The sequence below is a fragment of the Xyrauchen texanus genome, chromosome 37 (assembly GCF_025860055.1).
Source record: "Xyrauchen texanus isolate HMW12.3.18 chromosome 37, RBS_HiC_50CHRs, whole genome shotgun sequence".
In the NCBI taxonomy this organism is placed as follows: Eukaryota; Metazoa; Chordata; class Actinopteri; order Cypriniformes; family Catostomidae; genus Xyrauchen; species Xyrauchen texanus.
Genome location: NC_068312.1, coordinates 19,990,210 through 20,006,503, shown reverse-complemented (window position 1 = coordinate 20,006,503; position 16,294 = coordinate 19,990,210). Strand labels below are relative to the sequence as shown.

General features: G+C 40.6%; 1 protein-coding gene across 1 annotated transcript in view; it reads left to right on the top strand.

The window, feature by feature from the left end:
- The window catches only part of LOC127630745 (protein patched homolog 1-like), an 87,979-nt gene that overhangs the window by 59,401 nt on the left and 12,284 nt on the right, over positions 1–16,294 (top strand). Inside the window, exons 15-20 of the mRNA XM_052108487.1 lie at positions 67–376; positions 2,439–2,581; positions 7,071–7,251; positions 12,234–12,514; positions 15,418–15,555; positions 15,861–16,003. Of these exons, the coding sequence (XP_051964447.1) occupies positions 67–376; positions 2,439–2,581; positions 7,071–7,251; positions 12,234–12,514; positions 15,418–15,555; positions 15,861–16,003 (1,196 nt within the window). The remainder of the gene's footprint in view (positions 1–66; positions 377–2,438; positions 2,582–7,070; positions 7,252–12,233; positions 12,515–15,417; positions 15,556–15,860; positions 16,004–16,294) is intronic.

Here is a 16,294-nt window from a genome sequence, read left to right as displayed (position 1 = left end):
ACTCAAAAAGATCAGTTGCTTCAATTCCAGCCAAACCCTGACTCATATTTCTGTTTGCTCTCCCAGGTGGTGGTGATTTTACTCTTTTTGGCATTGCTCGGGGTCAGTCTGTATGGAACCACCCGTGTCCGGGATGGTTTAGAGTTAACTGACATCGTACCTCGGGAGACGGGTGAATACGATTTCATCCGCGCCCAGTTCCGATACTTTTCTTTCTACAATATGTACGTGGTCACCCAGCGAGCAGACTACGCACAGATCCAGCCTCAGCTTTATGAGCTTCACCAACGCTTTGGCACTGTGAAGTATGTCCTACGGGAGGAGAACGGCCAGCTCCCACGCATGTGGCTGCATTACTTCAGAGACTGGCTTCAAGGTAATACACCCAGATCTAAGACTAGTTGGCCTTAAGCAATGTATTTAACCCCAGGGAGATTGTCCATTGAATAGAAGCTGTTAAGTGACTTGCTTACAAGATGCATAAGCTAAATTTCAAATAGGACTTTGAAAACAGAAGCCCCTCTGGTAGCTGGATGATACAAGTTCCTCACCAGTGCGAATTGTCAACCCCATGGTTGTCACTTAGATTTCTGCATTCTGTTTGCCATTGTAATAAACAGTTTAATCTAGTCCAACATTTTACAGACTGTCTTGATTTCCAGACACTGCCTCAGTGTGTTTGGGAAATCAACTAAGAGATGAATCAATCATAGTTTTTGCCATCATCATATCATCTGCTACTCACAAACATCAATCATGCTGCTAAACCTCTAAATCTGCAAGTCATAGAATGGCTTAACAAGATGGATTATGATCCAAGAGTGAGATTTAAATGGAGAGATTAAAAACAGAGTAAAAATGTGAAAAATAAATGGAATGCTGGGAGAGTGTTAAGAATTGGGAACCGATAATTAAGTCAATTTCAAGGCAAGTCAGTCTACTCTGCGTGCATCTTTGGAACGCTCCCAGGCAGCTATTTTGTATGGATACAGGCAGCATAAAAGTGCAGCTCCTATCTACTTGAATGTGGAAAGACTGAAATCTCCAAAGCAGTTGGGCAAGTTTACAATCAAAGAACATTTTTCAAATCAGCAGTAAAATCTGACAACAGTGGTATAATAAATTGTGCTTCTTTAGGTCCAGATTATGAAAAAAAAACATAAATAAAGTCAACTTTTTCAGGCTGTTCCAGCGGATGCGCATGCACATTTTTTAGTAGACTAACTGCCTATGTCTGTTTCTAGAAGGTGATTGGTTCTTTTACCTGTTAGGTGGGACTTCCTTTTCTACATCCGCTATATTGGGCACTCACATTTTTTTGCATTCATTTTAATATAAGTGCTCCTTCTTGGGCTAAATAGGCTCTGCTGGAAACCAGTTCTTATTATTAGAATTGTTTTTGAAAAAATAATTTGAATGATTTTCAGTTCTGTTTTTTTAATTTATATTCTTCCACCGATGCAGACAGATATGTGAATGGATGTCACAACATAATACAAAGAAACGAAATAAACAAGATGCTTTTCTATTGCATTATCCTCAGGCAACAACAAACATACAGCAGACAAACATGCCACTGTAGATTGAACCGACACTTATGATCTGATTCTTTTAATTAATGTCATTAAATCACAATCAGTCTCTTGGAATCTGTCTAATGACTCACCTACTAATCGAGTCATTCTAATCGAGTCATTCTTGACATATTAAATCATAATTTTCAGCATATCTAACTATAAATGAACTGAGGACTGTGTTGTGCATCAGTTTGAGTATTGATGGGTTGTTCATATAACAAAGTGTATTTAAAGATACACATTCAGTACAGACTTTTGTTGTAATAAATGGTAAATCAATAAAAAATAGATGTTACCAAATAGTAGTATTGCTTTTGTTTAGTATGTTTGTTAATCATATAGTTAGCATCAATAATTCTTCAAGCACTAAAAATAATCTATGTAATTGTTATGGGACCGAAACCATAGAACAGTTGAAAAGTGGAATCAGTTCCACGATCATTAAATTCATCACCATTTCCATTCTTGGTGGTAAAAAAAAACAATGCTGTTAAGGTGAAAATAGTTCCTGTGATAAGACCAGTGTTACAGTGTATGGTTTGTTTTTAATGTTGGTCCCCAGCTGGTCAACCAGCTGGTTGGAAAGGCCAGGCTGGTTGACCAGCATATTTTGCCAGTAAACAGCATGGTTTTGCTGATCCACCAGCTAGACCAGCACTAAACTAGCAAAACCTGTCTGGACCAGCTTGAAAATTCATGCTCATCTAAGCTGGTCTTTTTTTTTTTTTCTTTAGCAGGGTAAGTATAGAAATACAGAGGAAAAACAGCAGACACCCTTTTGCCTGTGACTAATCTGTTAAATTGAAGTAATCAGCTGAAGTGTCTTTCTAAGTGCCTTGTGCTGTTTGTGTGTCTCGGCAGGTCTACAGGAGGCATTCGATAGGGACTGGCGGGAAGGTCGGATCACTCAGGGGAACTACAGGAATGGTTCTGATGATGGAGTCCTGGCCTACAAACTCCTTGTGCAGACCGGCCGCAGAGAAAAGCCAGTAAACATCAACCTGGTAAGAAACACACCTGACTTGATACTCCACAACTAGCATGATCAGATGCATTGCAAAGGTAACATGGATTCAGTTTTCACTGTGCAATGTGATGACCTCCCTAGAGCCAGTCTCTATGGCAATGTATTCAAAAATAAAAGCTGCCACATATCGACACTTATTTAAAATTTTGCATCAGGGTCATGATAACCATATAGCGGCTTATTTTGCGATAATGATACATTGACTTAAAGGGATAGTTCTCATCAGTTACTCACTCTCATGATATCCCAAATGTGTATGACTTTATTTTTTCACCAGAACAATAGAAAAATATCTCAGCTCAGTAGGTCCTTAAAATGCAAGTGGAAGGTGATCAGAGGTTTAAAGTTCCATAAATCACAGACAGTCAGCATAAACCTCATCCATGTGACTCCAGAAGTAAAATGAATGTCTTCTAAAGTGATATGATTGCTTATAGTGTGAAAAAAGATAAATATTTAAGTACTTTTTAACTATAAACTATAGCTTGTGGTAAGCTCTCGTATGACACATTCACGTCAGCATGTTACGGGCATAATCTCACATTCTCTCGGTTGAGACATACAGGATAAGCACACAAATGCACCATTGAGAGTAAAAAAACAGATACAAATACAGATCTAAACCAAAACCAACATAGCTTCTGTACAGCATTCCCCCGTGCCTCAGTTATCGTGGCTCATGTGCCAGTGCGATTACGTCACACGCGCATATCGCTGCTGACTGGAAGCGATTATTTAGAGTTAAAAATACTTACAGAAGGTATTAATTTAAAAGCTGGTGAAGGATGACTTATGTTTATGCTGACTGTCTTTGATTTTTGGAGCTTCAAAAGAGAACTCTCTATTCACTTGCATTTTAAGGACCTACTGAGATAAGATATTTTTCTACTTTTCTTCAAATGTGTTCTGGTGAAGATATAAAGTCATACACACCTGGGATATCATGAAGGTGAGTAAATAATGAGAGGATTTTTCGTTAATCGAACCTTTTAAATAACTAGACATGAAATATTAATTTGAGTTGAAATGGTTTTGAGGTGCGTGTTTCCAGAGCGCCTTTTGACCATAACGTTTTTTTTCTTTCTAAATTTAGTTTTATTAATCAGCATGTTCCAAACCTTTAATAATAATTTTGTGAAATGATTCAGATGTCATCATCTCTGACAAAGACGAAAGACAAAACAATTACTAGTTTGTAGCCTAATCTTTTTCACTTTAATGAAAATAGAAAAATGGTCCATTCAGACTTGTACATTTTCAAAAGTTTCTCTCTGGAGATGCCCCTGAACCCCCATACAGTATCATTCCTCAGTCACATGGGCTTCTATGCCCCCATACTTGGATATCTGTATGTAAAGAAATATTAAAATATTTTTTATGTATATACCTTCATTATGATTCAAAATGAACAGATCATCTTATAACATTCATATCCAACTGCACTCAATTGATAAACTCTAAAAAATATTGTAATATTTTCATAGAAGATCCCTCAGACACCACTGCATTGGCTGTGTCTGGGCCCCAACACAGTTTTGTAAAGACTCTTTAGACTGTTTATGATTTTGTTTTCTCTTCTTTTTTTGGAAATTCAGAAAAATTAGCAATGTGCAAATGTGATTGAATATCGTGATAAATATTGATATCGAATGATATGAAAAAGAATACCGTGATAATATTTTTTGCCATATTGCCCAGCCCTATTCTTATGAAATATTATTTTTTTTCCTTTGAGAATTTTTGTCTGCTACTAAAGGGAAAATGTTTTAAATTAACCTCCAGTGTGTAAACATTTGAAGTTGACCTTTTTATTATATGTGTGGCCTTTGTGTTATTGCCTGATGGAGTGAATGAGTCCTGTGTTTTTGTGTAATTCTAGGGGTGATGGAGGGTTACTTGAATGGACATTTGTATTTAGCATCAGCATCAGTGTTTTTAAGTATGCATAACAACCACACCTGGCTTCTGAATGTCTATCTATCTCTGTCCTCATTTTCTGTCTCTCTCTTTCTCTCTCTCTCTCTGACTGCTTTACCAAGCACAGGAATTTAAAGCTCTCGATGGGGCCGCAACTGGCCTCTGAAAAAGCAATTAAGTCTTCATTTAAACCATTTGTTCCGCTTTCTTGCTGCAGGCCTAAAGCTCAGACTGTACAACCTTTTCAAGACTCCTTCAGAGGGGCCTTGTCAATAAGAAACCCCTACACACACACACACCAACACATTGGCAAAAAATATAACAGGTTAACACATTAACGGTTTCCAGTTGCTACCCAGCATGAAATGTCAGGCAAGAGGAGAGTATATATATGAAAAGTACAAAGCATACTGCATGCCAGAGGAGCTAAAGGGTGGGGAGGTGTGGAGCAGTGCACTGTATGTGTGTGTGTGTGTGTGTGTGTGTGTGTGTGTGTGTGTGTGTGTGTGTGTGTGTGTGAGCATGTATTTATCACTTTGAGGGGACCAAATGTCCACATAAGTATATTAAAACCCAACATTTTTTACCTTGTGGGGACATTTTGTCGGTCCCCATGCCGGTCCAAACAGCTTATAAATCATACTAAATTATGTTTTTTGAAAATGTTTTCTGTGATGGTTAGGTTTGTATGTATATCATTTGTATAGTATAAAAACCATTATGTCTATGGAAAGTCCCCATAAAACTGTGTGTGTGCGCTTGAGAAAGTGTCACTGTGTTGATAAATTGGCAGTGGGCGTGTGTGTGTGTGTGTGTGTGTGTGTGTGCTTGAGGAAGTGTCACTGTGTTGATAAATTGGCAGTGGGCGCGTGTGTGTGTGTGTGTGTGTGTGCTTGAGGAAGTGTCACTGTGTTGATGAATTGGCAGTGGGCATTAAGGACCAGAAATTATGGTTTTGTTGTTTTCAAGTGGTCATTATTGCGTTGAACTATTGCCAGCAAAATCGCCAAGAGCCAACCGATGTGTGTTAGTGTGCGGCCCGTGATGTCTTTTCCTCTGACTGTGAGGAAAGAGGGGTGGCAGTGGGCCAGAAGGCCGCCAGCTTTGCACTGTGTGCTTCCCGTGACAGCTTGAAGACATACAGTTGTTGCGCATCCTGCTGCTTAATGCAATCCAGGTCTTTGGAATCCAAGTCTGCTTTTTTCTCTCCTTTTTCCTTTTCTCTTGGAACTGCTGCCATGTCCCCTTTTTTAGTGGATATATAGGTGGGAATCACATGGTGCCTCCCTCTTACCGGTCAATGTAAAGCTCATGTGCAAATTACACTACAGGGTTCCCTCTGACATGGAAAACCTTGTAATATGGAGGAATTTTAAAATAGTGATTTATAAGAATGGAAAAGGTATGGAAATGAAGTAAATAAAAAAATGTATCTTTTTATGCTTAAAAGATTGAATTGTCTAGAAATTGTTCTTTATGAAAGTATAATGCATATTAAATTATTTTGAAAAATCTGTATCCAGATATCATAAATAACTGGACATCTCTCTTGAATCTAGATTTTTCTAGTAATTCTTGGCCAATTAACAAAAACAAATTATAATATTGGCTATAAATTGCTCTTTGTGAGTGTAATACCTATACAATTATTTTGAAATATCCTTATCCAGACATCATAAATGATGGGAATATTTCTAAAGTGAAACTGGATTTTTCTTGGCTATGAAATATTTCACCAGCTAGAAATTGATTGTAATAACTAAAAAATATTGCTATACATTTATAATATACTGGAGATATAGTTGAAATTCATTGGTGAAAAGGTGCGTGAACTGTGATATAATGTTTTTTCTAAATTACCTAAAATTCAGGTTTTCTGACCATTTTTATTTGACACTATTTTGAGTTGCCTTGTTAGGCCATTCTACAACTACTATTGCAAACAGTTTTTTTTTTTATGGCAGGAACCGTCTGTGGCGCCGGCATTCTAGGTATCTATTGGAGTCAGGAGAAGCAAGTGTTGCAACATTTGTACAGATGTTGTTTTATTTTTATAGCTCTCCTCCATTTGCTGGGTGGCATTTCCTCCAGTGTTAACAGCAAGGTTAACTGCACACAGACTCGCTCAGGGACTCCGGCCAATTTTTTTATTGTTACACTAACTCAAGCAATTTTTCTCTCACTCAACCACTATTTCAACCACACACCCTGTTGCCCCCTCCAAACATACACACACTCATGTACATACTGACCCCCAACTCCTGACTGAGAGCCTTTAGATTTATTTTCTTGGGAAACAAGTATGGCATTGAGAGTGATCAATGCCATACGAGCTGAGTGTTAGGCGTGAAGCTAAGCATTTAGAGATTATTGCAATGGTGGTGGCCATTCTTAATACTCACATGCATAGAGTGGCCCCAAAAAGTATTTGAACACTTAAAAAGTTTTTTAAAGTACATTAAAAGAGAACCTGTTGACCTGTTTTTGTCATGGTTACTGTTAACATTCAGTTACTATTTGTTAAAGTTACGTTTTATTTTTATCTCCAGCTAACCAGACGGCGTTTGGTGGACACAGATGGAATCATCAACCAAAACCCCTTCTACATTTATTTATCTGCCTGGGTGAGCAATGACCCTGTTGCCTATGCCGCATCCCAGGCCAACATCCGCCCAAGTCCTCCAGAGTGGATCCATTACAGGAGTGACTCCACTGTCAACAGACTCAACAGTGAGTACATTCCATCTCATTTGATCACCAGACCAAATGGCCATACATACACAATTCAATACATTGCAACTATTGTGAGAAAAATGAATGTGATATATTGATGTATGATTTTGTTAGTGCAGCCCTATTGTCAAGTATATTGTGGAAGGACACATTTGAAGAAAAATAGAAAAATATCTTAGCTCAGTAGGTCCTTAAAATGCAAGTGAATGGAGAGTTCTCTTCTAGGCTTCAAAAATTACAGACAGTCAGCATAACCATCGTTCATACCACAGCAGCTGTTAAATTAATGTCTTCTAAAGTGACACAATCGCTTTTGTTGTGAAAAAGATCAATATTTAAGTACTATTTTTAACACTAAATCATGCTTCCGTTCTGCAGTATGTGCATGTGATGTAATCGCATTGGCATTTGAAACACTCGAGAACGCCATGGTTACTGATGTAGCCTCCGTTCCCTGATGGAGGTGAACCCGACATAGTGTCGATGAGTTGACACTAGGGGTTCACTCTTGGGAGCCCAGACATCTCTGATCTTTGAGAAAAGGCCAATGAGAATTGGTGTGTGGAATTTGCATGCCACTTCCTGGACAAATGGTATAAAAGGAGTGCCGCTTGCAAACACACACCCAGGTTTCACACTGAGGAGCCGAGCCAAAGACCCGGCCATTTCAGCTGTTGGTTCAGTGTTGTGGCAAGAGGGACACAACGTCTCGTTCCCTCCATCAGGGAATGGTACATCAGTAACCATGACGTTCCCTATCTGTCACTCACTCAACGTTGTGTCGATGAGTTGACACTAGGGGTCCCAATGGAAAAACGCCACAAGAGCTAAACCGAGTTACGCAGACTGGCTGTGCGAGATGGGCAGAACTCTGTGTGCCTCGTAGCCAGCGCAGTTAGCCATCGTGTAACTACCCCAACACACTGGCAGGCATGAAGCGGTCCCCTACACCTTGGGGAGTGGCTAACTGCTCAGACGTTTAAGGACTAGCTGGCCCAGCCATAGCCTTCTCTCTATTGTTCTCCCCAAAAAAGGAACAAAATCGTTCAGCTGGGGTCCCTCCAAAATGGAAGGTGGAATACAACACACAGTCTAACCGAGTAGGGCGCCGAGGTAGGTCCTACCCAAGGAGGGGAGGAGTGACTACAAACATGGTGACCAAGGACAGAGGGCCCTCTGCCCAAGGAAGATGCGGTTAACCAGTGGGGAAACCATTTTGCGGGATATACATCACATGGGGTTACCTAAGGAGACAACCAACACATGTGGAGCACTTAACTCTGTAAGGGGCCTAAGTGGCGCACGTACTGGGGCACTGAAGACTCTGAAGCCTCACTGAAGACTCGTTGGCCATTGGGCTAAGGAGGAAGAACGTCCAGGGTTCACACTTTTTTGCAAACGCAACTGGAAAAGAGTGCACGTCTTCTCAAGGGAGGGGAAAGGAGCTATGCGCAAGCGGTACACCTGGCCAGCTGACCCGAACTTACCTGTTTTTGGCTCAACCCTGAGGTTGTAGAACCTCACAAAGGTGTTAGGTGTTGCCCAGCCCGCAGCTCTACTGATGTCTGCTAGAGAGGCGCCGTGGGACAACGCCCAAGAAGCCGCTATGCTCCTGGTAGAATGGGCTCACAGGCCAGCAGGGGGAGGCACATGCTGGGCATGGTATACCAAAGTAATAGCATCCTAGACCCAGTGAGCGATCCTCTGTTTGGAGACAGCGCTTCCTTTCCACTGTCCACCAAAGCAGACAAGAGCTGCTTGGAGCTTCTAAAGCTCTGCGTGTAATCCAAGTAGATGCGGAGAGCACGCACTGGACACAGCAACGCCAAGGCTGGGTCTGCCTCCTCCTGGGGCAAAGCTTGCAGGTTCACCACCTGATCCCTAAAAGAGGATGTGGGAACCTTGGGCACATACTTCTCAGGATGACGTGAGAGTAAGCCGGACCGAACCAAGCGTTTTTGCGTCAGCATCTTGGACGGGATTCTGAGCAAAGCCTTATTCAGACTTGCAGGTCCAAGATTGGCTGCAAGCCACTGGCTTTTATTGTTTGTTTTTTGGGTATGATGAAGTAGGGGCTTTAAAGCCCCTTCTTCATCTCTGCTGGAGGGACAGGCTCTATCGCATCCTTCTGTAGGAGGGAGGCGATCTCCGCACACAGAGCATTGGTGTTCTCGCCTCTCACCGTAGTGAAGCGGACGCCACTAGACCTGTGTGGGCGCCTAGCGAACTGAATCGCGTAGCCGAGTCAGACAGTGCTGATCTGCCATCACTTGGGGTTGGGGAGTGTGAGTCCAGTCTTACGAGAGAAAGGCGCGACCGCAACGTTGCCAAAATCATGCCCTTGCAGTGAGAGCATGACCCGTCCACAAGCGCTGTCCCCGCCTGGGCAGTGCCCAACACGAGCTGCAGCGATAGTGGCCGTGGGAAGCAAAGAGGTAACGCACCCAGGAAACACACACAAATGAAAAGGCATCTTGAAAAAGACACTTTCGTTTGCACCACTTTTTTAGAGGAAAATTTTGTCTTTTTAATTGTGTGTGTGTGTGTATATAAAGAAGCTCTGCTCAGCTGTCAAAGTGCCCAAGGGTGTTACTCAACACTACTGTTGTGTATGAAGGGGAGAACTGCTGTAATGCGCCGTAGATCCAACAGCTTTTCAGGAAGAGAGATGAATGGAACAGTAGGAGGAATTCAGCTCTGTGAAATACATCCACTCAGCTCCGAAGAAGAAATCTGAGTGTGTTTTTGCAAGTGGCACTCCTTTTATACCCGTATAAATGCATGCAAATACCACAAGCCAATTCTCATTGTCCTTTTCTCAAAGATCAGAGATGTCTGGGCTCCCAATAGTAAACCTTTATTGTCAACTCATCGACACAACGTCGAGTGAGTGACAAATAGGGAACTGAGGAAAGTGCGTCACTGCCAGAAGATCAGTGCTGTTTACAAGTGAGAAGGAGGAACACTGAACAGTAGCTTGGTTGATTTTGGTTTAGATCTGTATTTATCTGTTTTGTTACTTACAGTGGTGCATTTGTGTGCTTATCCTGGATGTCTCAACCGAGTGGAGAATGTGATATTACATCTGTATCATGGCAATGCAAATATGTCACACGAGAGACCGCTTGGACTCCACCTTCTCATGAAACCTAACAGAAGCGATGGTTTATAGTTAAAAGTATTTAAATATTTATATTTTTTCCCACCAAAAGTTATTGTATCACTTTACAAGACATTAATTTTACCACTGGAGTAGTATCATGCTGACTGTCTGTGATTCTGTCTGTGAGCTTCAAAAGAGAACTCTCCATTCACTTGCATTTTAAGGACCTACTGAGCAGAGATATTTTTGTATTTTTCATTAAATGTGTTATCATGAGTGTAAGTAAAAAATGAGAGAATTAAAATTTTTGGGTGAAATATTCTTGTAACTGTGTCAACATGCCTGCATTGGTACAGAATGTGAAAATCTGCAGAATTATCTGCTGAGTTTTTGCATGCAGATTCCTTCTGGGCCTGGTTACATTACTATTTCTGTTTGGTTGGTTTAAACTTTACAACAGCTTTTCCAAAACCAAATGGCTTGTGTGTTACTTACTAAGTTCAGACCGTGATTAGAGGAAGTGTATTTATTTGATTTCTAATCGTAATTTTAAAGTTAACTGTAGCTCCAGGCTGTGCAAGGTTTTTTACATTGAGTGTGTGCAAAACACAGTGGGCATTTGGGGAAAAGTAACTGGATAACAAGCTGAAATGGTTAGCAAAGGCTGGCAGCTGTCCAACTCCCGTCCTAATGGAAATTTATAGTGGAGATTATAATGGGGCAAAAGCATGTCTAGCAAGTGGTCCTGCATGACCCCTTCAGGCACTGGAACGCACACTCTGCTATTCCCTCCCTTCCACACCCACAAGCCCTACACAGACTCGCTCTCACACACACCTCTAGAGCACTAGTCATTCTGGGTCACATTCTTGTGATTTTATTTGTGGTTTTAAGACATGCCGCTTATCCGAGTCCAGAAGCCATAGTGATGAGTCATTCCAGGCCTGCTGTTGAAAGCCCTTCAGTGCACGGAAGCTTTGCTGACAGGTGATAACTGTCAGTATGAATTTCATCATTGTCTGTGTGTGTTCGTTCTATAAACGAGTGGTGGAGTACTATAGCATAGATTTTTGACAGCATAATTACAGTAGACCACTGTTAGGATTGACACTCAACTGCCTGTTGAGATTTGATAGCTGGTAGTTTGGCCTCTTTTCATCCTGGGGCAGTAAAGAAATCATTGTGTTTAATAGGTCTGTCACCTCTGGAACACCTGACGTCCTTAATGCTAAGTATGACTCGATAAGAGCGGCGGATCATGTAAGGTGTTCTTGTTAAATTCAAGCTAAGGAACAATAATCTAATTTATAAGGAGCATAGAAACAAGAGTAGGCCCATATCTAAACTAGAAATGCTGGAGCTACCAGTGCTTTCAAGGCAGTAAAATAATAATGTTTTAGGTCATCTTTGTCTGTGTCAATGAAATGCCGCATCAGAGTCACTTTGTCGTTGTCATTATATTCAGCTCTTTAGATCTTGTTTTCTGTTGGCTGTGTACAAGAATCAACTCATGAGCAGTGTGAAGGTGGCGATAAATGTTTAAATATATGTAAGGAAGACAAAAGCAATCACAATTCACTATGTAAATAAATCTGAAATTAATTCTTAAATTTCCAAAAAGGTATAACATTAAACCAAACTAAAATAATGTCATATCTAAGACCGGAGGTACAGTATCTACAAAGCAATGGTTGTGAGGAAACTATAGGAGACAAATAATTACTTTGGTCTAGAGGTTTAAAAAAAACATTATCAAGAAGATTTGATACAGTAAATGTCATGGTAGTGCTGCCTTTTAAGCACTTTTAATTAATTGGGAGTGACCATAAAGAGAGAACAGCAATCTTCAATGGCATCTTGTATTTTACATCTATAGTTCCTGCCGCTGAGCCCATAGAATATGCACAGTTCCCCTTCTACCTCAACGGACTTCGCGAGACGCCACAGTTCGTGGAGGCCATCGAGAGCGTCCGCGCCATCTGCAGCAACTACAGTCGTCAGGGTCTGCCCAGCTACCCGAATGGCTACCCCTTCCTCTTTTGGGAGCAGTATGTAGGCCTGCGTCATTGGCTTCTGCTCTCCATCAGCGTTGTGCTGGCTTGCACCTTTCTGGTGTGTGCTGTTTTCCTGCTTAACCCCTGGACTGCTGGAATCATTGTGAGTACCATTTTTATATCATTCAGGTTTTAGTTTACAAGCATTTTTCTCCCATATTTAGCTCTGTTTACCATATACTGTATTCCATAAGTGTAGTAAATGCAAAGTCTACATTTTCAACACAGAAAAAATGTGCAATGCTAAAACTATTCATATCTATGAACTCGTACACACTAAATATAAATATGTATATATTAATGCAATTTTGTTGTTTTTGTTGTTTTTTTTAAGGCTAGGTTATTTTTTTAATTGTTCACATGCCGAACAATTTGTTTCATCCATAAATGTTTTAGAGAAGGATTAATATCTAGGGTCCAACTTGGTGTGAATACTTATATCTACAGATAATTTATGCTTTTGTGTTGTTTAGTTACATCACACTTGGTTTGAATAGGCCTAAAGTGATATGGTTGGATATATTAATGTAAAGATATATGAAGGATATACTAAGTTCACTACAGTGTACAGTTTTTAAGACAAATTTTTGGGGGCCTGGATAGCTCAGCGAGAAAAGACGCTGACTACCACCCCTGGAGTTGCGAGTTTGAATCCAGGGTGTGCTGAGTGACTCCAGCCAGGTCTCCTAAGCAACCAAAATTGGCCCAGTTGCTAGGGAGGGTAGAGTCACATGGGGTTCTCGCTCTCGGTGGGGCACGTGGTGAGTTGTATCTGGATACCGTGGAGAATAGCGTGAAGCCTCCACAGGCGTTATGTCTCCACGGCAATGTGCTCAACAAGCCACGTGATTAGATGCGCAGATTGACGGTCTCAGATGCGGAGGCAACTGATATTCTTCCTCCACCACCTGGTGGTGTAGAGTCACTACACCACCATGAGGACTTAGAGCACATTGGGGATTGGGCATTCCAAATTGGGGAGAAAACGAGAAAACAATAACATTATCTTCTATCACAATGGATACTGTAGGTTTTTAACTCACTCAAAATACATTATTTAAAAAAGACTGAACATGAGACTTGTATTCTTGTTTTGAAAAGAAATAGATTTTTTCATTTATGAGGAAATAATTCATGCATCAAGGTTTAAGCTCAGTTTGACATTTTCAAAATGTAATAGAATATATCCATCCATCCATCCATCCATCCATCGTCAACCGCTTATCCTGTGTACAGGGTCGCGGGGGGCTGGAGCCTATCCCAGCTAACATTGGGCGAAAGGCGGGGGACACCCTGGATAGGTCGCCAGTCCATCTAATAGAATATATATTTATTTTAATTTCTTATAGAAAAGGATGAGCATATTTATCCTTTAACCAAAATTCTTTATCCATTCAAATCTACTTCCTTATCATTCTGCAATGAGGGACTGTGATGTACAGAAGGTCTGGAAGTAATTAAAAGTGAATGTCATAGAGCTAGGCAGGGGAGGGCAGACTGGAATAACTGAATAGAAGCCTTCTTTTTACAGCCCTATGCTTTGTGTTTATCTTATTCTGTCAGAGCCAGTTTGTTTAGATTATGAGAGGCTTTTCGAGACATTTCTCTAAAATAAATGTGAAAATAAGAGGTTACCACAGCAACTATATCACTCCCTATATAAAATAGACCTGCTTTTTCTGCTGAAATGTATGTATATGTATCATTATATCATTCTTGTGTGCATGGGCAAGGCATAACTTTCTTTCCCACACTCCATTTGCCACTTTACAATGATTTTGGTTTTATTAGGCCCCGTGTTTAAGCCATCTGAGTGATCTAACCCTGTCTGACAATATAGAGGCTTCATCCTTTTGCTTTACTGAACACATGAAAGGGAAAGTTATAGCCCTGCTTTAGCTTTTACCATTTTGCTTTTGTCCTAGACCACCAGCGGCCCCCTTAAACTCCATATGTTCCCCACTTCCGCCGAGCTACCCCACACTCAGACTCCTCTCTGTTGGCCCTCTCTCTATTCCCCTGTCCTCTTCTTCCCTCTTCAAAGGCAGCAAGGCCCCCCAGTACCCCAAGACTCATCAGCTGATTATGGCATTTACTTTAACCTAGTTCAGCTCTGTTTGAAACAATGTGTCGCAAAAAGGCCTGCTTTGGAGCAGATATTTTCCCACATTTCCCATTGTGCTTTATCTGACCTAAACCAGTCTAACACTACCTGTACTTGAATTTACCAAATGTATAGTTTTCTGGATGCTGATTGGTAAGTATTCCAAAATACACTGTATTTTCAGATTACTTTTGTAATATCCGTAGTTATAAAATTTCAAAATCAATGCTTTTCTGTCAGGTGGGCATTTCAATTTTTATTGGAAATGTACTTATTTCTATTGTTATATGTTTTTATCCATATAATTTTCATTTATATGGACAAATCCTTTTGTTTAATTTTTTATATATATATATATATATATATATGGCCCCTATGCCACTAAATGATGGTGCGACTATCTGTAGAACTTGGTGGCACTGGTGCTACCGCTCTAAAATTTTATTCTGGAGCCCTGCATAGAGTCCTGTCTATAAAAGCAACAAGGCATTCAAGGCCATGCTATATTGAAAAATATAGCTGTGATGAGGAGGAGGGCATGGCCGGCCCGTGATGATGCATTGCCAGCACTGAATAGGCTGATCAGCGGGAGAACAAGATAAAGGGGAGTCGGAGGCACCAGTAGAGAGAGAGAGAGAGAGAGAGACACACACGAGGCCGCGTTGCATGTGTCTGTTCATTTATGTTGTTTTAAGTTAATTTATATCATTAAACCTTTTTGTTGACTGTTCAGCCAGTTCCCACCTCCTCCTTGCCTGTCCTTATATTTAGCCAAAACTACAGTATATTCACAACATAGCACTGCCTCTTGTATCTTATTGCTTAAGCATGGAAAGTATGGCTGCTTCATTTTTAGTAGGATCTAAGATGATGGTTTCATATTTGGTGGTGCTCTCCTACAGGTTTTGGTGCTGTCTCTGATGACAGTGGAGCTGTTTGGCATGATGGGGTTGATTGGCATCAAGCTCAGCGCTGTGCCCGTCGTCATCCTCATTGCCTCTGTTGGCATTGGTGTGGAATTCACAGTCCATGTGGCACTGGTAAGTCCATTGATATGAGATCAGGATCTGATCAAAGCTGGGCTTCCTGTGGTGGATTGTTGTTTTAAAGCTAAACTGAGTAATTATTAATATGTTAAAGTCGCAGCACTTACACAACTGTGGGAGTGTTCTGGAAGCCTGTTTAAAAACAATCATTGTTGCAATTCCATTTGATGACGCTAGTGGCACAGAAATTACACACTTGAGCTTTTATATCTGCTGCAAAGGAGGCAAAATAAATGCAAAAAAGTTTGTATTATTCATACTTATGCATACTGATCATTGATATAATAATTTCATCACAGGCATTTCTTACGGCCATTGGTGACAGGAACAGGCGAGCAGTGCTGGCACTTGAGCATATGTTTGCCCCAGTGCTGGACGGAGCATTCTCCACTTTTCTAGGAGTCCTGATGTTGGCAGGGTCAGAGTTTGACTTCATAGTCAGGTAAGGACAGCAAACTTTTTTTCAGAAACCCCTTCGGTTTAGGTTTCAGACCATTTAATATAGTTGTCATGGGTTTACTTTAGAACGAGATTATAATTATCAGATGTAATACTCTGACAATGTTAGTATGCCCTTAGAACTACAATAGCAGATCTAAAAGATCATTTTCTGCTTTAAAGCGGTCATATCATGAGAAATAGAGTTGACCTTGATCTTTTGAGATAAGAGTTCATTGTACTATTTAAACAGATTGCACTTACATCCAGAAACATCATTTCTGAAATCAAAACT